We start from the raw sequence: 22,197 nt of genomic DNA on the forward strand, positions 1-22,197 counted from the left end.
TATGAGACTTCTTGTAAGATGCATAGAGTGCCTGAAGAAGATTGGGGTGCAGGTCTGTGGAAGCATTTTGAGGCCTCAGGGAGGAGTGCTCTAGAGCCCTTGGAAGCAGCCGGTAACCTGACCTATCCCCATATGAAGGAGGCCTTATGCCTCAGGTTTGGGTTAACCCCAGAACAGTACAGGGTACAGTTCAGGAACTCCAGGAGGGAGGGGTCCCAGACTTGGGTAGAATGTGTAAATCTGTTCTCACGTGCACTGGAAGGTTGGATAAAGGGCAGCAAGGTGAATGATTATAAGGGGTTGTTGAATTTGATAATTTGGGAGCACTTGAGTAGTATATGTGTTCCAGAGCTGCACCAGCATCTTTTAGACCGCAGCTTACTGATCCCCTTGAGCTTGCACTGGAGGCGGACCGCTGGGTCAGTACCAGGGTCCATAGGGGTTTTGTGGGTACCACAGCCAAAGGTGGGCAGGGTCCCCAGCAGAAGAGTGGGGGGGACAAGGGTAACCAAAAGGAGTTCTCACAAGGGCCCCAAAACAGTTCCCAGGGTAACCAGTCCCAGCCCCCCAAGTCAAAACCCAAACCAACCTGGCCCCCTAAGGGCAGGTCGGATAACAGGGGTCCCATTAAGTGTTATCACTGTCAGGAATTGGGTCACAAATCCCCCCACTGAAACAAGGAGAGACAAAGACTTGGAGGGGTGTAAGAAGAGGACCCAAGACACCTAAACTTTAGCTCACTGTGGAACTAAGAAGGAACCTCTGCCAAGGAGAAAGCTGGAAGGAACTGAAGAGGAGAAAACTGCCTGCTTGCTGTTTTGCTTTGCTGCCAAGGAGAGGGGAAGGACTTTGCTGTGTCCCCTTCTTTTGATTCTGATCTCCAAGGGCCTGAGGAGAGCTGGCTCCCTGTTAAGAAGTCCCAGGAACAAAAGGACTTCACCACCAGCTCCCCTGGAACTCTGCTGAGGGAGTTCTGACCTGCCTTGGAGTGCTTGCCTAGTCTTGGGGCCTCAGGAGGTCGTTTTGCTGTGTTTGGGAGCTGGAAAGCAGAAGCGTGAACAAGAGTAACTGGTACCCATCGCATCATCCATTTGAGAGACGCATCATCCGGTTGCGAGTCGCAAGAGCGAGAGTGCGAGGAGAATTTCATCGCGGCGTCATCGCAGCACCCGGAGTCCCCGCATCGCCGAGTGCGTTGAGCATCGTCCCGGTGCGTGAAGATTCCTGACGCTGCGAGGGCCGTCGCAGAACCAGTTTGCGGGCTGCACCACTGCCGGTGCGTGAAAGTATCCAGTCGCTGCGTGTGTCGACGCAGAGTCCCGTCCCGTGACGCATCGAGGGTTGCGGCGCCAGAAGATAAAGCCGCGCATCGCCCCCCATCGAAGGGTGTCGCATTGTACCTGTGCGTGAAGCTTCCCCCTAAGAAACCTACACAACGAAAGCCAAAGTCATCGCATCCTCCCCCTACAGATCGGAGCCGGCGCACCCACCTCTGCTGCGTGAAGCAGGGCTGCTGCAAAGCCTCCCCAAGGTCTCAGGAGTATCGCATCGCCTTTGCCATCTTCATTGTTATAGCTTTTGGGAACCTTTGCGCAACTACAGGTACTGTTGGGCACGAGAGTGTCGCATTTTGTGCATTGAGAGTCGCATTGTGCAGGACACTGATTTTTACATCCTGGAGTACTTTCTGCAAACTCTTGAACTATCTTTAAAGTAACCTTTTTAATTGTATGTTGTTTTTTCTGTAGTATTTGGTCTTGTGAAGTTTTTAGTAAAGATACATTATTTTTCTAAAACTGGTGTGGAGTAAATCTGTGGTGTTTTCACTGTGTTACTGTGAGTGTTGGTACAAATACTTTACACATTGCCTTTGATAGCCTAGACTGCTCAGGCCAAGCTACCTAGAGGGTGAGCAGGGGTTATCTTAACAGTGTATCCCCCTTTCCCTGACTAGAAGCAAGGGTCCCTACTTGGACAGTGGTACCTACCCTGCCAACTAGAAACCCCCAGATCTAACAGGAAGCATGCAAGTATAAAGGCCTTATGCAATGTTACCGGGCACTGGTTCCAGAAAGTGGTTTGAGGGTTTGGTTTTCATGACTGTTATAAGTAGGTCTTCCTCTGTAATGATGTTAAGAATTTGAGGAGTGATTTGGATTTTCTCATCGGGAAAAGGGGATGGGTGGATGTCTTGATGTAGATATAACTCTCCATATCTTCTGATCCCTTCCTTATTTCAACAGGTGTATGTGATGCACATTTCATTAATATATTTGCACATCTCTCCACTCCAAGATGTATTTGAATTGTGTAGTTGTTGGGTAATAATCCTTTCACCAGTACTGGTTCAGTGTCATATAGTAACCTATGCATCAAGCTTCTTACTCATAAATTGTGTTACCTATTATAGGCTTTGTGAAAAAGGTTATCAAAAATAGGATATAATAAAGCAGCAAGACTATTTTCATGTTAAATGAATATTGTACTGATAGTAAACTGAAAATAGTAGTCTGGTTACTTAAATTGGCACTTGTGCTAGTATCAGTATGTATAGCATTAGGCCCAGACTTAGTAGTAGTGCAATGAGTAGTAGAGCCAGCATCAGTAATATCAGTAGTTGTAGTGCCAGTATTAGTAGCAGTTTCATAATCACATGTAGAACTAGAAGTGCTTCTAGTAGCATAGTGCTGATGTTAGTGCTTATTATAGTGCTCCATGTCCTAGTATTAGCAATACATTAGCCATCCTAAAAGCTTCAGTAGTAACACTAGTATGAGTAGTAGTTCCTGTCACAGTATGTTTAGACATAGAACCTGGATTTGCGTGAGCAGTAGTAGTAATAATAAGAGATAATGTAGCAGGACCAGTACTATTTCTAGTATTTGTGGCAACAATTGGTGCACCACTCCTGCATCTAGTTTCATTCCGAATGGTAGCATGGCTAGTATCACTGGGGGTTTTCTAGTATTACCAATAGATACAGTAGGAGTGGTAGCACTACAATCAGCATGAATAGTATTGTTGATACAGGACTGATTGTATGGGAGGAACCATCTCTATTAAGCTGTACATTAGATATGTAATTAAATGGCATATCCATTTTTTAATGTAGAAGAAGTGGATCTCAAATGTAAAAGGTCTCATAATGTGTATGTACTTTTTTAGATAAAAGAGGTTGTAGATGACATTGATTAGTGAGGTTAGAAATAGGTGAATGTAGTGTCTATGACGTGGCATTGATCCATTTCCCACACCCGTCAACGACTGTCTTTTAATAGTGCATGTTGAATCTATCTATATGGGAACAGTCAGATTCCTAAAAGTGTACCATGCTGTTTTCCTTCCAGCAAGCGTTCAATGCTACTGCGGTAGTCAGGCATATGAGAAGATTGCATCTCGGCAGCAGTCAGGACAATTCAAATGCAAGTGTTTCCAGTGGACACACTCCCGCCAATCCGCTCCCAGATGGATCTGTCCGAAAGGAATGTGAGTATATGGCACACAAACAGTCAATACTGCCAATACATATGTGAGTTTGCAAGTTTTATCACTATTCAGAAAATAGCTGCCAGTACCTGGCAGACAAGCCTAATATGAGCGGGAGAAACGTCTCCACCCAAAATGGTCAAATAAGTTGCATTCTTGTAAATGTAGCATAAGTAAACGTTTTATAATTTATATAATTTATAATCACCAAGATCACCAAATGCATATTGCCCATTAAACATGGCCTGTAAAAAGGAAGAAATTGAACCTGCATGAGATTTTCTGTAAATCCGATTTCAGATTTTGCAAGCCCTGTTCCACAAATAAATCTCTCATGAAATAAGAAAACGTAACAACAAGAACACCATGCACATGCAGTATGTTTTTGGTGGTCTTTAGTGTGTTGCACATCTGTTTTCTTGTTCTAGAGTTCTCCTGAAGCTTCTAACCTTTTTTTCATTTTGATAATATTTCATATGTTAGATATAGTAACTGAAAGGGACTTGCAGCCCTCCCTCTTCATCCACGAGGCTGCTTCACTGCTTTTCACATTTAACTTCCTCCCACCGCAGCATACAACATAAACAATGGGTCAGCTAACTTTATCTGCTGGTTCCCTTCTTTGCCCAAGCACAATGTTGTGAACCATAGAGAAAGTAGATCTTTTCAGATAACATTTTGATTTGACCTGTTTTAAAGTTTGTGACGGCCCAGCAGCTCCCCAGACATTGGTGCTGAACCCTCGCCGCTGTTTGCAATGCATCACATTCTGCAGTGGCCATGTTTTGAAACAGGCTTTAAATCTATTCTAAAGTGGCAGCCCATGCGCGTGCATAGGCACACATCTGTGGCAACGTATCTTTGAATGTTTTTGCCAAACTATATTTCAAAATCATTCAAAGACAACAGCCTGTGCATGCACACATGTGCATATTCTGGTGGCTATTTTTTCAACATTTTTTGTAATAAAACTTTACAAAAATGTAAAAAATTGCCAGAAGCAAGAGTATGTGAGTCTATACCTGCCCTATTAGCTATATCAACGCTTGCTGTAAGTGTGTTTTGGGAAGAATATTGTTACTTTGATTGATCTCTATTCAGAACAGTATAGAATAGTTTGATGTAAGGTAACTAACGTCAGCGGCGACTCCTCCGCTAAGGTGGAACAGTGTCATCCCACTGCTCTCGCCAGTCAAAAAAGGAAAAACAGAATGATAACAAAACAGGTTAATATCATTTTATTTTTCCTTGCTGAGCCAAATGTAGGGCAAGGCAGGGCCCGGACGTCTTAGGACGGCCAAACCGACATGCGCATGTAGATATCTCCACCCGAGCCGTGTTGCACAGACTGGTGAAGACAGGCACAGGCTTCAAGGCACTGACTGAGGCCGCTCAGGCCAATAATGATGTTTCTCTCATGTTGGATATTTCCAGTATGACAGTAGCATATGGATTGGTGTAGGGAGTCTGGGAGTCTGCTGGGAGTCGAGAGGAGCAAAAAAGGACCGAGGCAGCAGCGAGCAGGTAAGTGCTTTTTTATTTTCTTTGTTATTTTTCTCCCCCATGGTGCCCCCTGTGCTGCCCCCACCCCACTTTTTTTTACAGCAGCTGCTACTGACATGCTTAAAACTGTAGCAGAATCAGTATAATATCCCGAATAGCGAAGTAGACAAGTGATAAAGTGTCCTTTTAGCACTGCAGAGGCATAAAAGATGAATTTCTGTGAGGTTCAGGCTAGAGGGTTCCAAAATACCATATGTTAGAAATGGGATTTCTGGTTGGCTAGTGCAAGCGCCTAAGCTAGGCAGAAACCACCACTCTAGTCAGAGCAAAAGAGTTACACATTGAAGATAACCCCTGCTCACCCCATTGGTTGCTTGGCACGAGCAGTCAGGCTTATGCCGGAGGCAATGTGTAAAGCGTTTGTGCAACACACTCACACAGCAGCGACACCATAAGCACACTGCAAAAGAAACTCCACACAAGGTTATATAAGAATAGCCTTTGTATTACTAATACACATTAGAATGCAATCACACATATACACTGTGCCACCTGGCACTAGGTATTACTTTACAGGGGATTATATACAGTATAGGGCTAATCGGGCCACTGCCATAACCATTAGGAAACACAGTTAGCAAAGCAGCCTGTAACTACTGGTAAAACACTGTACTCCGCATAAACACATTAGGCATACATCATAGACAGCAATGCGTTATTCCCAAACACATCATGCCCCTCTTAAGCATAAACCTTATTGTTGTACATCACACTGGCAGAGTGCACACATTAGGCATAACCCCTCATCACCACAAGTAGTAAAAATAAACCAACCAACAACTTCTGATATTTGCACTTATGCATAAACCACATTAGAAATTCACATTAGGCATAAATACCTTATGCATAAATCATGAGGCATAGATGTCCTGAACTAGCCCCAGTACACCACATTAACAGTGATAAGGTGCACACAACTCATTAGCCCCTCACGGGCGTAAATATGGTAATCCCAGTGCCTCTGCGCTCTCTACCCGGACTAGGGTGGTAGTCTGGTGAAGGTTTCCTCCTCCACTCTGGCTCGGGGGCCTCCGTCGAAGTTCACCTCGAGCTTCCCAGCTCACAATAAGGCCTCTGCCCCTCAAAATGCCCCTTCTAGCACAAGGCTGCCAAACTGGCCCTCTGGCTGCCAGCTCAGCCGAAACAATGCCCCCAAAAGATCCTCCAAGTGCTCGGAGGGTGGGGTGCAACTAACCCTTGTCTCCTAACTTTGTGTTTTGGGAAGAAGGCAGCTGCCCGCGATAGTGCGGCGCAGCTGTTATCGGGCCAGACATGTGGAACGACTTCTCTCAGGGGCCTCTGTCGAGGTTTTGCCCTGGTGCCTCACTCTGGGGCTGCCCGTCTCCACGCGGTGCAGCCGCTTTGCAGCCAAAAGGAATACATGCAGTCGGGCACGGAGCAAAGCCTCCGTCGGCCCAGCCCACCACCAGGTGTCCGTCGCCTGACTTTCGCTCCTCTCTCTCTTGGCGGCTTCCAGACCGTGGGTGGGGCTCCCCCTCAGCCAGGCAGAAACCACCACTCTCGTCAGGGTAAGGGAGTCGCACACTAAAGATAACCCCTGCTCACCCCCTTGGTAGCTTGGCAGAGCAGTCAGGCTTATCCCAAAGGCAATGTGTAAAGCGGTTGCGCACCACACACTCATGTATGCACCAATGTCACCTTAGACCCACCACAAAGGACTCTCCAAACATTGGGGTATAAAGAAATATATATCCTTTATGTTACTTTAGAAAGAAGGCAGTAATTCCACAAATCATAATAGCAAGGGCATGCTCCATATACTGAGGGCCAGAGATGTAATAACTTTCATGGATCTTTCTGGTGAGGGCAAGTTCGCAATGCAGTCACTGTCCAGAATTCCCCACTGACAAGAAACAAATCAGAGAACCCAGCGATATCAGCAGATGGAACATGCCGCCGTAAGCTATCCGGCTTTAATGTTTGCTTTACTTGAAAAAGCCTGCCCGCTTTCCATGATTACTTTACTTAGGCAGAGATAACGGACCCCTGCACGATGTTGCAGGTGAAAGTATGTCCCGTAATCACCAATCCCCTTTGTGGGGGCACAGGTCTCTCGTGTCATCCGGAGGGTCCCCCAGTGGTCTCAGAAGCTAATAACAGTCCCCCCTTTAGGCCCACAACCCGCTCGTTGACAGTATAGTGTGCTGCGGCTGAGCGTTTACCTTATGGTTCCTCTGTCCCTTCGCGCACCTTCACACTCCGACGAGGCCCTGGTGGGAGCTGACAACACTCCTACTGTCGGCGTGGAAGAAAAGGCCGCTCTGCCCACAACCTCCTGCTTCTGCTCACAACTACCGGGGCCTTGGACAGCTCTTTGGCAACGACACGACTTCCGGCCCAGGATAAACACCGGTTCGCAGTTTCCTCTGGCTCCCGGCTGCAAAGTCCTTGGCAGCGATGTGTGGAGGAAGCAGGCAGGTTCTTCGGGAAGGGAGAGCACTCTTCACTCTCCCATGGCTGACGTTCTTCTGGGCGGGGCACGATGAGTGCCGGCTTCCCCACGTTGAAGAGTCCCCATCGCTAGGAAACACCTCTCAGCTGATCCTGCTGCAGTGCGACCTCTTCCCCGGCGAGTTAGATCCCGGCCCGGACTCAGGCTGGAAGCAGTGATTAGGCAGAAGGTTTGAGGCAGTTCTCCCTTCTAGGGGCAGCGCGTCACAGCTTCCAAGGGCACGCAGGGGAAGCGAGGCCTGGTGTTGATGACTGATGGGCAGGCCGTCAACGTCTTTCCCCCAAATGCTGCAGACTCCTCAGCGATCTCAGCTCACGAAGGCTGTGCAAGGGCACACACACACAGTGCAGGTTGGGTAGGGAGAAGTCTTGGAAACTTTGATGTCCCTGAGTTGCCTGCAACAGGAGGCCAGCTCGCACAGGCCCTTGGAGACTCTTCTAAAGCAGGGGGTGGATACAGCAGACAGCACAGTCCCCTTCCTTTTCTAAGGAGAATCAGCTACTGCAGGGCACCCCAGACAGCACACAGCAAAGGGGCAGCGTTCCTCCTCCAGTCTCTCTAGCTCTTCTCTTGGTCAAAGGTTCCTCTAGATCACAAAGTAGTCTAAATTACTGGGGACTTGGGGCACATACTTATACCCCAAAATGTCTTTGAAATAAGGGTATCTGAACCCAGTCCAAATCAGTTCTGTTTTCGCTTGGTGCAGTATGACCCCAGGGGGTGGAGGCAGCATTGTGCAAGGGAGGCAGGCTCCATTCAGGTGTAAGGTAAATCTCCTTCCACCACTCTACATGCAGCCATGGTCTATTCAGATCAGAGCTGGGTCATCCAGGAAGGGCCAGGAACACCCCAACCTCCCCCAGGGGCTGTCTACAGGGAATGCACATCCTCTTTCTCTCCCACACTGAGACCAGACAGTCAATCCACAAACAGGCAGAGGCACAGAGGATATCTGGACAAGAAAATAGCCACTCTCTAAAAGTGCTATTTTCAAACACAGAATTCAGCAACCATCTTTACTAAAAAATTATTACATTCTGAGTTCAGGGATACCAAACTCAACTTTTCTATTTTGTCCCTATGGGAATATATCCTTGTAAAATGTTGCAAATTATTCCCCATTCCGTCCTATAGGCAAGATAGCCTTTCCATAGTGAAAAACGAAAATGGCAGTATTTCACTATCAGGACATGTTACACACACCAGTACATGTCCTACCTTTCACATACACTGCACCCTACCCAGAGGGGGTACCTTGGGCCTACCATAGGGTTGTCCTATGTGTACTAAAAGGGAATGGCAGGGTCTGGCAAGTGGGTGCACTTGCAAAGTTGACATAGCAGTTAAACTGCGTGCAGGCACTGCGGTTGCAGGCCTGAGACGTCTTTTTAAGGCTACTCAGGTGGGTGGCACATTCAGTGCTGCAGGCCCACTAGTGGCATTTGATTCACCCACCCTGGCACACTCTGCACTTTACTAGGGACTTATTGGTAAAAGCAACATGCCAATCGGGGAGAACCAATCACCATACCAATTTTATACAGGGAGTAATTGTACTTTGACACTGATCAGCAGCGGCAAAGTGCCCAAATCACCTAAGCCAGCAAAACCGAAATCCAGCACAGCATAAAAAATACAGGAGGTAGAGTCAAAAAGTCAGGGGTAACCACACCAAGGATGCCAGGTCTAACACATATGTATATTATGCATTCTATAATCCGTTAACTACAATTTAATATTTGAGTTACCATGCCTGAAAAGTGTGAATAAATACAGTAGACATGCCATAACTGCGAGAGGATGCAGGTGTAGATAAATAGAATACCGTTGACGGTTCAGTTGTGCAAGATGTAGCTCTTCTTTTAACACTTAAACAATAGTGAACCAGCACAATTTACATAGATTGGTGGGAGGGTCACAGATTATCTTCTAAGCATCACTTATTAGCCATCTTTCTCTATAGAAACATTGGGGTTCTCTCCATCACAGGACCCCAGTGACATCACATTACCCCATATTTATGACCAAAAACACAGGTGTATGAAAGGGGCATTTGAGAAGTTGCCGAAAGCTATGTCAGATGTTGACAGTATTAGCTTTGTTGTTTTAAAAACTGAAAGTGTTGCTTAGAAAGCCCTGCTAAGAATTTCAAACGGTTCATTGCATCAACTAGTTAAACGACTGTGATGCAAAATGACCCATCCCGCCATAACCTAAACTCTCACCGAAGGCAACATCATGGGAGTAAGCCTGTCATCGTGTGCTAACAGAATGCACACTTTCCTAATCTGTTAGCGATTCAACCTTTCCTCGTTTCACTGGTGGAGAACAAAGGATTCCTGAAGTTAATGAGTTAATGCAGCGTGCATCTCTACAGTGCAAACTAAAGCGTCAGGCTACGTGCATTCGTTTACACGTCAGAGGGCTCAGATGGCAGGAAAGTTTGTTTGAAAAAAGGTGTGAGAAAACGTAAATAAGAGCACGTGCATGATCCCCTTCAGGTGCCTTACTTCCTCTCTTCTCTGATCAGGTGTGTGCGCATGGGTGTCTTCCTCTCACGGCGCTTGCGTGCAAAGCCACAGGAACAGAGGCGACCTGAACTTTATGACAGCTGCAAAAACGTAAAGAAGCACTCAGTGACTCACTCCAACAACTGAAGGGAGCATGTGTTTTACAATCTATATGGCAGATTATTTGCCAGGTACACATCCTTTACATCTCTGCCCTACATACCACAGACAGATACAGATGGGGAGGGGTCTCGGCTCTATATTGCATTCCACGAAGATTTCCAAGCATAGGGATGCTAGGCACGCATATGTTCGCCAAGGGCTATATACTTCATCAGTGTAAACCCAAGACCTCAGCTGTTTCCAACATTGCTCCCAGTCCCCGTGGGGTCTGTGGACAGAGACGTGTGCTCTAGGAGATCATCTGAAGGACGTGATACCAGACGGATGCAGGCTTGAGATGGATCTATGACGTACTTTTTTAAAAATAATTTCTTTATTGTCTTCATTAAGCAAGCAGCATTCTCTCACAGTCATATACAGGATATTCAATGCATTACCTCTTCTACTACAGCTTAACTATCTTTCAGCTACGTAATTAAGTCCACTCTTCACGCTGTACTCCATAACTGTTGAGAACATTAATTCAAACTCCCAACTCCCACCTACCAGCTTCCTCCGTTCAATATTATGTTAGGTAGTACTTTAGGTGTCTTACTGTTTATCACTAGTTTGCACTTCTCGTCTTTGGGTATCCTCCATGTCCTGTCGTTCCCCTCATTTAGATCTTGTTGTGTGGGTAGGGTTAGTCCTACTACCTCTTGGATCATCATCCCCAAGCTTGCAGCACCTGGGGTAGCTTCTATTCTAGTTTTGCTCATGTGTTCCTCCTCTGCCGTTGCCTATCCCTTATCCATAGTTGGGCCCCGCGGGGTTAGCCAGTGTTTAGCTATTCGCCTCTTGGCTATCGTGAGTCCCAGTATCAGAAATCGTCTGCTAGTTTTACGTTTTGAATTTCTGGGTACCAGTCCCAAAGAACAACTTTGTATTTCTAGTGCTACTTCCATCCTATAGGTACGTCATATGTACAATATAGTGTTGAATCTGCTTGAACCTGGCACATATCGATACTTTACAGACTTCCACGTGTATTTTTTTGCCATCTGTCAGCGTCAGCGGTTAGTCGCTGCCCGCTTGCCACCTCTCTTCTATCCTAAGGGGCTTGCCTCGTTTATCCTCCCCATAATGATCTATATAAGTGGGTTACTAATTTTCGCCCCCTGCCATTGTGATCATTGTGATTAAGATTTCTCAGTGTTCTGGGCCTGAGCGGTCTGCCCGTGGCTGCTATCTTTGCATACTGCAAGAATTGCCCTTCGCCCAGCGCAAATGTTTCCATCGTGTCTTGGTAAGTTATGAACCTGCTTTCAGGATATAGGTCTGCCAACATCAGGCATCCCCATCGTTCCATTTCCCAACCGCCATTGCCCGCGCTACCTGGGCGAACTGTGTTATGGTCCAGATATCTGCATCTGGTGCGTAGGGCCCTCTCTTAATGACCGTTCTTCCTGTCCTGTCCATTAGCCGTATCAAGGGAGCATATGCTCCCTGTACGCCCATTCCTTTCATAAGCTGGGCCCCCAAATGCTGTCTGCCATAGGTACCTGTGAGTAGGTTTCTCTACCAGGAGGGGGCTTTGTCTAGCCATGATTTTGCATACTTGTGCTATAATTCAAGTATCCCACTTTCATGAAGCGTTTCTGAATACCCTATAGAGAGGATAACATTCTAGCAAGTGATTACAGGTTCTTACAAAAAATCTGTAATTTAAAGAATATGTCAGAGTGTATTTAAAGTTTGGATGATTGTCACAAAAAAAAATATGAAATAAGAACGAGAAGTTACTCAACGCATTATGTCAGCATGGACTATAGTAACAGTTTTATATTTAAAACAAATGATGCATCAAAGTCAGTCAGCTTTTGCCTGGTGTACTCTTGGTAACAAGAGTTAAGTAATAAGTAGAAGATTGAAGTTCCTGCCAAGAGTAGGCTGACAATTGGGGTCTTAGTCCGGCCACTCCCATTATTAGAGTAAGGGACTTACTGCCAAAGCGTTCATCAGCAAAACCTTGGATTTAGCTAGGATATGTATGTTGTATCAAGACCAAATACGATAAATGTAGTAGATCTCAGTCTGTGCAACAAACAAGATAAATTTTATGAAAATATTTCCTCCCAGAAGATAGAAATAGCTATGTAATTAACAAAAATATGTGAGAGATTAGCATCAGAAGTACCACATCTAAGGCAAGCTGTGGGTCGAAGACCTCTCCAAAACAACCTCTAGGTTTATAATACCTCATGTGCATATAGTGCAATAGATCTGCATTCGAATGTTAGCAGGCTCAAAATAGCACCAACATTGATGGACAATTCTACCATGGTTACTTTATATAATGGAATGTTGATCTCCTCTGTACATTTATCAGCCAACTTCTCTAACTCTGTCTCCGAATGTTGAAAAATTCACTTTTATGCTGGTTCGGTGAGTAGTAGAGGTAGATTATTAAATTCCTTAGTTGTTGCCTGGTTTCGTCAAGGAGCAGTCCGAAATTAAGTCACAACCCTGTCAAGATTTAGCCCTAGATATTCCATGCTGGTGCCATGCTAAATACTGCAATCTGCGTTATCTATGTATTATAGTTGGTGCTCACTGCACAGACTCGTGGAACCTTGGCATTGTCATGCGAAGGTTACACGTGGAATGTAGTTGAATGAAAAATTTCCTAGCTATCGTAACGGAAAGTTTCAATTCCATTAAGGACTCAGAGGCGAGGGTTATGCCTTCTTTCTTCACTTTAATTAACAGCAGCCATGTGATATCAACAAAAAACTACTTTTCCCATGGTACATCGGGAAAAAATTGTAGTTCAAACAGCCAATGAGAACACCATTGTCAACCATCAACACATAGAATGTCCCATATAGTCCTTTCTCCTTGTCTCCTTGTCCTCTTTCGAAGCGCGGAGTCAGCCTAATGATCAGCATCACGCATCCTGTTTATTAGCATCAGAACCTGGAACAATCCTGAACCCTTAGGGGTAGAAGGAAGAGTGGCAGGAGGCAAACCCCCATTCCCTGGTGGTAAAGCGGGATGAGTCGCCATAAAAGCCTGGCTTAGCCTATCAAAGGCATTCAAATCCACCCCTGCTTCATGAGTACGTTTCACAGGGGGGCCCGCTGGGTCAACAGGAACGGGTGCAGGGAGAGGTGGTACGGACATGGGCTGAGGAACTAATTTCTCAAATGCCTGGGTAATCTGGCAGGAAAGTCTCTCCTCCGAAGGAGTCATAGCTTCCTCCACTGACCTATATATCGAGGCATCCACTGCGTCATAAAATTCATCATCCCATGGGAGATGTGCCATTGGGTCCGTCCCCCACCCCCCGGGAATCATCTTCATACTCCATTATTAATTAAAGCCAAAATAAGGTACAAAACCAAAAGATGGGGTTATAACAGCGTAATAAGTCTGGGTGACAGACTGCTAGCCCTTATAAAGTGACCCTTATTATGGGGGACTGGGTGTCAGTCCGACAATTAAAGTGTGAATGATGCTGCTTTGGTAATGGGTCTCAGCCCTGGGACACAGCCTGGAGCAAACACAATTTAATTAGCAGTTGGCAACAACTCAGCCGGAAGGTAAAGTGTCCCAGATAAAGTGCCACTATGGCCAGTACCTGACCTCAAAAGAGGCTGCAGAGAAACTCCAATACAGACTCTGTCTAGCAATCTCACAAGCAGAGCGTAGGACTAAAGATCGGCTCGCGGAGCAGAGACACGATCTACGGACTCTTTCAGGCGTCTCCATCAACCTGCATACCAAAAACAGCGGGAAGCACGCAAAAATTGAAATTCCTCTGAGAGGAATTCAAAGTACGCACCGCTCCCTCTGTGCCTCTCGCGGCCCCTGGGGGCAGGAGGCCAACTGCACTCCAGGCACAGGACGCGTAACCACTCTTGCGTTCTGAACTGCCCGCTGCGGATTAACGCAACCAATAAAACCGGCAATCAGACATAAAATGCAGTCAAATCGTAACGCGCACCTGAAACAAAGATGTCAATAAAGCAAGCTGTACCACAAAGTACCTACACCACAAAGATATAGCATAAGCAATTATGATTTGAGAGATGTGACTCGCTTAAACAAAGCGGAAGCGGCACGAATCACAAACGATACAACAATAAGTTAACATTCAAATTGAAAACCAGGAGACAAGGACTATATGGGACATTCTATGTGTTGATTGGTTGACAATGGTGTTCTCATTGGCTGTTTGAACTACAGTTTTTTCCTGATGTACCATCGGAAAAGCCGTTTTTTGTTCATATCACATGGCTGCTGTTAATTAAAGTGAAGAAAGAAGGCATAATCCTCGCCTCCAGTCCTGACATAGAATCTGGGAGCAGTTGTTTTTCACCTGTGTGCCATCAGCAGCTCATCTTCATCCAGCCTCAAATAAATTGTATTTTAAACCTACCTCTGGTATCCTGTGTCCTTGATCCACCACATCTTTTTGGCAATGAACAAGTGATGAGCTGCTGACACGGATCCTTCGTGCCAGTATTGAGATACCCCGATGCTACAATGTTTCAGCATTTCGCAGTTTCCCTCAAGGAAGAGAGGGTCACAACATTCATTATGGCACACAAAAGTTACATGGAGTGCTCATTGTCAATGGCTGTAGTTCTGTAGTTAGTGGGGAAGTATTTTTAACAGGTTATAAGACTAGGGGCCATATGTAGGAAGCCTAATACCGGTCGGTAACAGCCGATTTTCGGTAACAATCCCGTTACCGACCGGTATTTAGGCTTTTGGTATGTAGGGGGCACATTTCAGGATTCGGTAATTTACCGAATCGGTAAAATTACAGAATCGGTAATTTTACCGATTTGGTAAATACCGAATCCTGAAATGATATGTAGGGGGAGTGTGTGGTAGGTGTGGGGATTCGTTATTTACCACCAACTACAAGTTGGTGGTAAATGACGATTAGCTGTAAAAAAAGCATTTTTGCGCACTTTGAAGTGTGCAATGTGGCAGACATACATGCCCTTAGGGCATGTATGTGTGCCACATGTGCACACATGCACGAATCAGGGGTGCAACAGGGTGTCAATGTGACACCCTGCCACCCATGATGATGCCTCCCCCATTACCGAATCGGTATTTACCGATTCGGTAATGGCAACTGGCTTCCCATTCATTCCTATGGGCCTCCAGGCCCATAGGAATGAATGGGAAGCCAGTTGCCATTACCGAATCGGTAAATACCGATTCTAAAATACCGACACTTACCGATTCGGTAATATTTTACCTACATTACATTTACCGATTCATAAATACCGAATCGGTAAAATTCGGTATTTAGGAATCGGTAAATGTAATTTACCTACATATGGACCTAGGAGAGGACACTTTAAGTAAAGTGAATAAGGACAGTTCAGAGAACAAGAGCATTTGATAATTCAGTCTATGCTTTATATTCATATGCATATGCATGTACGTTATTTGCTTGCAGTTCTGGGTGTTACACTGTATTAGACACATAATATATATTTTTTCTTTTTCACTGTTTGTAATTGCTATCATTGTTGGAAAATGCAAACTGTAAATCCTCCACCTCACTCTGTACAAAAACCTGGTGATCCGCCTGCGGTATCGAAGCAATGTTCCAATGCCTTTGAGGCATACCTGGGTGCCATTGAGGTACTACGTTTTCACCCAGAATGGAACGGAAAAAATATTTTGCTGCACTCTTTAGGTTTTGAGGGCAGGGCCATTCTCAAACATTTACATAAATTAGAAGTGGAGGAAGGAGAAGAGGAGTCAGATGAATACCAGGAGATTGTAAATTCCACAGGCCAGGATTGATGTTTAACCAAGTTTCGTAGTTGTTAGGCATAAGTTCTTAAAATGAGTTCAAAATTCAGGCGAAGATGTAGATGCATTCATAACAACATTGAGGATATAAGTGGCTATGTGCCAGTTTGAACACTTTGTTGATCAACTTGTAAGAGATCAGTTTATCTGTCAATGTAGTGATAAAACGATTAAACAAAAGCTCTTGCCCATGGGAAACCCTTCGTTAGAGGTTACGACCAAGATAGCTAAAGGTTTTGAAACTTCCTAACTATGTGCCAAAGAATTAGAAAGTAAGAATTCAGATTCATTGGTTAGTTAATACCAATTTGAGCAAAGTCCAGAGAGATTTGAAACATGTAGGCAAGTCCAAATCGTTTGTCACACACTCACCTGCTTCCTATGGCGGGGACAATGCTGGAGCTCAAATCCCACCCTGGGGCAGCGAATGAAACAAATAACTACAGCCTTAATTCACCCACTTTGAGGATGAGCGAAATCTGAACAAAACAAGAAAAAGATAGACTTGCATCACTGGGTCTGCTCTGCTGCCTTGCAACACTACACAGGAGGATCTTTTTGTGTTGATGCGGATGCGGTGCACTAGAAACAGCAAGAAGAGTTGTTTACTAACTGTTCTCAGCATATAGGGCCATATGTAGGGAGCCCAATACTGGTCGGTAACGGCCGATTTTCGGTAAAAATCCCGTTACCGACCGGTATTCAGGCTTTTGGTATGTAGGGGGCACATTTCAGGATTCGGTAATTTACCGAATCGGTAATTTTACCGATTCGGTAAATACCGAATCCTGAAATGAGATGTAGGGGGAGTGTGTGGGTGTTGTGGGGATTCGTTATTTACCACTAACTAAAAGTTGGTGGTAAATGACAAATGGCTTAGAAAAAGCATTTTTTTGCACTTAGAAGTGTGCAATGTGGAAGACATACATGCCCTTTGGGCATGTATGTGTGCCACATGTGCACACAGGCAGGAATCAGGGGTGCAACAGGGTGTCACTGTGACACCCTGCCACCCTTGATTGTGCTCCCCCCATTACCGAATCGGTATTTACCGATTCGGTAATGGTAACTGGCTTCCCATTGATTCCTATGGGCCTCCTGGCCCATAGGAATCAATGGGAAGCCAGTTACCATTACCGAATCGGTAAATACCGATTCTAAAATACCGACCCATTCCGAATCAGTAAATATTACCGATGGATTACCTACATAGCATTTACCACTTCATAAATACCGAATCGGTAAAATTCGGTATTTATGAAGTGCTAAATGTTAGGCCACCTACATATGGCCCATAGTGTTTAAATAGTTATGTACAATATTTATAGCACTTACAGGATTCATCACAAATTATCCTTTAGAGCAGTTACAATTCAAAAGTAAGAATGTCTTAACAAACAATGTTCTGATCAAACTTGAATGTATAGAATGTGCGTTCAAAGTCTTTCCAAGTTCGTGATATCAAACTGGTCAATAAACAATGACGTGTAAACAATTAGATCTGATGCAAGTAAAGTTCGGGCCCCCATGAGAAAAGGAGTCCGAGTGAAAGGACTTTAGAAATGTAAAAACAAATAATGTTTGATTCCCAAGAACTGGCTTTCACCTTCAAAGAACTTAGGGGCATATTAACAAGCCAGGCGATAAAATTATCGCCGCTTTAGCGGCAGAAAACTGCCGCTAAAGCGGCGATAATGGGCTCGATAATATGCTCAATGGAATTCCAATTGAAGCCCATGTTAAAGGTGAAGGACATCTAACATGGGCTTCAATTGGAATTCCATAGAGCGTATTATCAAGCTCATTATCGCTTTTTTAGCGGCGGTTTTCTGCCGCTAAAGCGGCGATAATTTTATCGCCTGGCTTGTTAATATGCCCCCTAGTCTTGGCTTAATCTCAAACTTATCTATGGGAAAGTGCACACTAACCTGAGAATTGAGTACTTTGCCTTGTCTTTAATTCTTCAACTGGAAGCCATAGGAAGACTGGATACTGTGGTGCAAGAAGCCCAAGTAGAGGTGGAAATGATAGTGCTGGACACGAAGACACAGGAAAAGTCAATGAAGTCAGGATCATGGTATCAACAGGAAGGCTTGGAAAACTAGATTGCTGGAGGGTTCCAGGCAACTCAGAAGGTGAGTGCAAGAAAGATGCATGTGAAGGACTGGAACAAGGCCAAATCCTGACTCGGGTTTAGAAGAGATATATATACCCGATGGAAGAGAATGTTCCAGAAGGGCAAATGGCTCACACGGAAGGCCGGAAAGTTCCAAAGAAAACCTGGGGGAGAGCACCTGTTAAAATAACAGATGTGACCCTTGCTAATGGCACGTGCAAGTGATGGTTGGAATTAATTAGCCATGGCAGGCAAACCCAAAGAGCATTAGCCGCTGGTGTCAATCGGTCAAAACAGTTGGCGACAATAACCAAGGCTGGTGAAACACATAAGTATAAATGGTTGCAGTCGTAGGTTATGGCAGATGGAGCTAATTCACCAGGAAACACATGATTCTCTTACAAGAGTGCAAGCAGAGGAGTGAAGAGCTCTGAGGGAAGGACCATGTGTTGCAGGAGGCCCTGTGGTACCACAGGGGAAAGGCAAAATGCATTCTGTGCACAAAACCCACAGTACAGAGGGCACAAGAGGGAGTTGTGACATTATTTTTTCAGAGCAAGATATATGCTTCCTTTTTTTATTTTTATTTTTTTATTGAAGCTTGATAAACAATGAACATATAATAACAACATAATAGCATAATAATCATGGCAAAAGATACAAAAAAAGGTATTCCAAAAACAAATAGGGAAAGGTACTTATTTGAAATCCGAAGGCAATATAGATAGAAAAAACTTAGGCTAGAGGTCACATTGAATCCAAAAAAGAAATAGTGAAGAAAAGAGAAATAGCCCACGCCCTAATGGAATCTATTCACTAAGTCACTCCGCCACTGGAGCCCAAATCTTCTGACCCCACACCCGCCTCTTTCTTCCCCATCTACACCAAACTGCTGACTCCAAATAAAAGAGAGCTAGAATCCTCGCTTTCCAGTTAATAAAAGTCAGCGCATCTGGGCTAATCCATTGTGATGTAATACAAAGGCGGACTAAGGACATCGCGATAAACAAAAAATCTGATGCATAACGAGATCTCCCTGGTGGTCCGATGTTTTCTAGCCCACAGACCACCAACTCAGGTGAAAGAGTAACTGGTATCATAAGCCTTGAGTTGATGAATTGTTCTACCTCCAAAAGGAAGGACCCCAATTCAGGACAAGCAAAAAACATATGTACATCGTTTGCAGCTGGGAATCCACATCTTGGACATAGGTGCCCCCGGCTGCCCCCCCATTTGAAAATCTTCGCCGGGGTGTGATATAAATCAAATAAGGCCATGAAGCATTGGGAACGTAAACTTCCAGAAATTAAAACCTTATTGGACAATTCCAGTGCTTGGGTGATATCCACACCTGACACCCCTAGCTTAGCCTCCAGTTTAGTATTCTGCAGCAGGATATCATCTGGAAGGCCCAATAGTAATTGTTGGTAGATACCACCAATTTTAGACCTCTTTGAGATTAATTCAAACAGCATAATCCTATCAAATATAGTGATTGTTTGGACCTTCAATCTATCAACGAAGCTGCGAATCTGCAAATATTTGAAAAAGTCATGTGTATTAAGATTAAACTTATCCTTTAAAAAAGAAAAAGTGACCATATCCCCATCCAAGAATAAATCCCCTAAAACTGCCAAGCCAGAAGAAGCCCATCTGAAGGTAATCTGATCTTGAAAGATTAGGGGTAAAAGTCTGGCAGATGAAAAAGGCGTATAGAAATTAATGTTAGGAATGGACCATTTATGTCGAATCTTGCACCAGACCGAAAACATTGCCCCAATAACCTTGAACCTAGTCTTCTTATTGTAACTGGGCTCAAAAATTCACATCAAAATCCCCTTGGCTTCCTCTCCTAGTCCTATTTCATAAATTGAGGGTCTACAAGACATTGGAACCACCGCCCTATCCCTGAACAGTGGTATACCGAACTGTTGACTCATTGAAGACCAGAAATACAGCAACAGATTAGGTACTGACCAGCCACCTTGTTCTCTAGGAAGGCACATTCACCTTGCTGCCCTACGAGGGCGACGGTATCCCCAAAGAAATCTATTACAGGTCCTCTCTGCCCTAGCCATACTTGATTGAGAAACCTCAAGACGAATAGTTCTAAAAAGGTATAAGAACTTTGGGAGGACCAGCATCTTTAAAACATTGTACCTACTGAATAAAGAGAGATGTAAGTTATTCAATCTTGTCATGATGGAATTAACTGATTCGATCATTGGTCCAATGTTCAGATCTGGGATGTCGCTTACTGAGGCAGTAATTTTAACTCCTAGGTACGTTGCAGATTGGATCATAGGGGCTTGAGACGGGCCCATAGCAGCAGATTGGATGACTTGGGTTTTAGTAATGTTAAGTTTGTAGCCAGAGAACTGGCCATATTGTACTGCTAGGGTCTGTAACACAGGGAAGGCCGATGCCACATCGTTGGTCAATACGACGATATCGTCCGCAAAGGCTAGAACTTTATAATCTATAGAGTTTACCCTAACCGGCGCAATGTCTACTGAGTGTTCAATTTTATTTAAAAAGGGATCAATATATAGGGCAAATAGCAGAGGCGAGCAGGGGCACCCCTGATGAGTGCCCCTGCTGATGTTGAATGAGTTTGATATTAGCCCGGAGATGGATAAAGTAGCTACTGGAGCAATATACAGTGATTGGATTGCACGAATGAATTCAGAGCTAAATCTCTTCCACCGCAGAACCGCCCATAAAAATCCCCAGGCGTCCCTGTCAAACGCCTTCTCGGCGTCCAACAGGATCAGCCCAATGGGAGAGCCAGTAACCTGTGCCCAGTCCAATAATGCAATAGCTCGGCGGATATGATCGGCCGTATCCCTGCCTGGGATAAACCTGTGCTGACGGAGTGATACCAAAGGAGTAATGACCGAAGCTAGCCTAGTGGACAAGATTTTAGCATAGATTTTATTGTCCATGTTTATAAGTGATATGGGACGGTATGAAGAAGGGTCAAGCGCCGGCTTATTTTTTTTCTTGAAGAGAATAATATTAGTCTGGCACCACGAATCAGGGATGGAGCCGTGCTGCGCGTCTCTGAGAACCAACAAAAAATCCCGCTGGACCTCTGCACAAAACAGCTTATAAAGTTCCAGAGGAATTGCATCTGGACCGGCAGCCTTTCCATTGGCTAAGGAGTTAATCGCAAGCTCAGCCTCATCCCATTCTATAGGAGCAGAAAGAGCTGCATTTTGTTGAGGCGTAAGATGATGGGTATGAGTATCCCGAAAAAAAGTGCCTGCTTCTGCCTCTATATCTATACCGATGTTGTCCTCAGTATACAGTGTGTGATAGAAATTACGAAAAACACCCATAACCCCCTCTGTTGTATCCTGAAGCCGGCCTAAGTGATCTTGTATCTTAGGGATACGATTAGCTAGACTCCTTTGCTGGAGTCGTTTGGCCAGAACCCTGCCATATCTTTCACCTAACTTAAACATCTCAGTGAGAAACTGCAAAAATTTGGCAGCAAGGTCCTGGCCAAAGAACTCCAGCACACCAGCCCTGGTCTTGGCCACCGATGCCTGGTTTTCGGCTGTATCCTGTCCATCTTTAATAGCATCTATTAACTGGACTTCTACTAATCTAAGCTCTTCCATTCGACTAATAATTTGATCTTGAATCATTTTACGTCGAAAAGCAGAAAAGCTCTTTGTCTCTCCACGAACCGTGGCCTTAAGTGTGTCCCAGAGAATGGTGCCAGAGGCTGTCCCCCTATTAATAATAAAAAACTCAGGTATCCACATCTTCATATGATCTAAATAGGACTTCTCCGTTAAGAGCTTCCTTTCAAATGTCCAGATCCTTGAAGGACCATGAATTTGAAAGAACGGACATTCAGCAATCAAGGGATTGTGGTATGATAGAGTTCTTGGAGGGGCTGAAATAGAAGAATCATCAGCAAGCTGATCCGTCATAAAAAAATAATCCAACCGGACCATTTTGTTATGAGGGGCCGAGTAATACGTGAAGCCGTCTTGATTTTTGTTATGGTGGAACCAAAGATCAATGAAACAGTGTTCTTGAATCAGGGCTTGAAGTGCTCTAAAGACCCTGGGTTTCTTACCGCTATATCC

At 44.7% G+C, this 22,197-nt stretch overlaps 1 protein-coding gene across 1 annotated transcript in view; it reads left to right on the top strand.

Moving 5' to 3' along the window:
- CAMK1D (calcium/calmodulin dependent protein kinase ID) overlaps window positions 1-22,197 on the top strand; it is a 1,392,645-nt gene that overhangs the window by 1,351,613 nt on the left and 18,835 nt on the right. Inside the window, exon 10 of the mRNA XM_085652873.1 lies at window positions 3,348-3,486. Coding sequence (XP_085508999.1) covers window positions 3,348-3,486 — 139 coding nt within the window. The remainder of the gene's footprint in view (window positions 1-3,347; window positions 3,487-22,197) is intronic.

This window comes from Triturus cristatus, chromosome 4_1 (assembly GCF_964204655.1).
Source record: "Triturus cristatus chromosome 4_1, aTriCri1.1, whole genome shotgun sequence".
NCBI classification, from domain to species: Eukaryota; Metazoa; Chordata; class Amphibia; order Caudata; family Salamandridae; genus Triturus; species Triturus cristatus.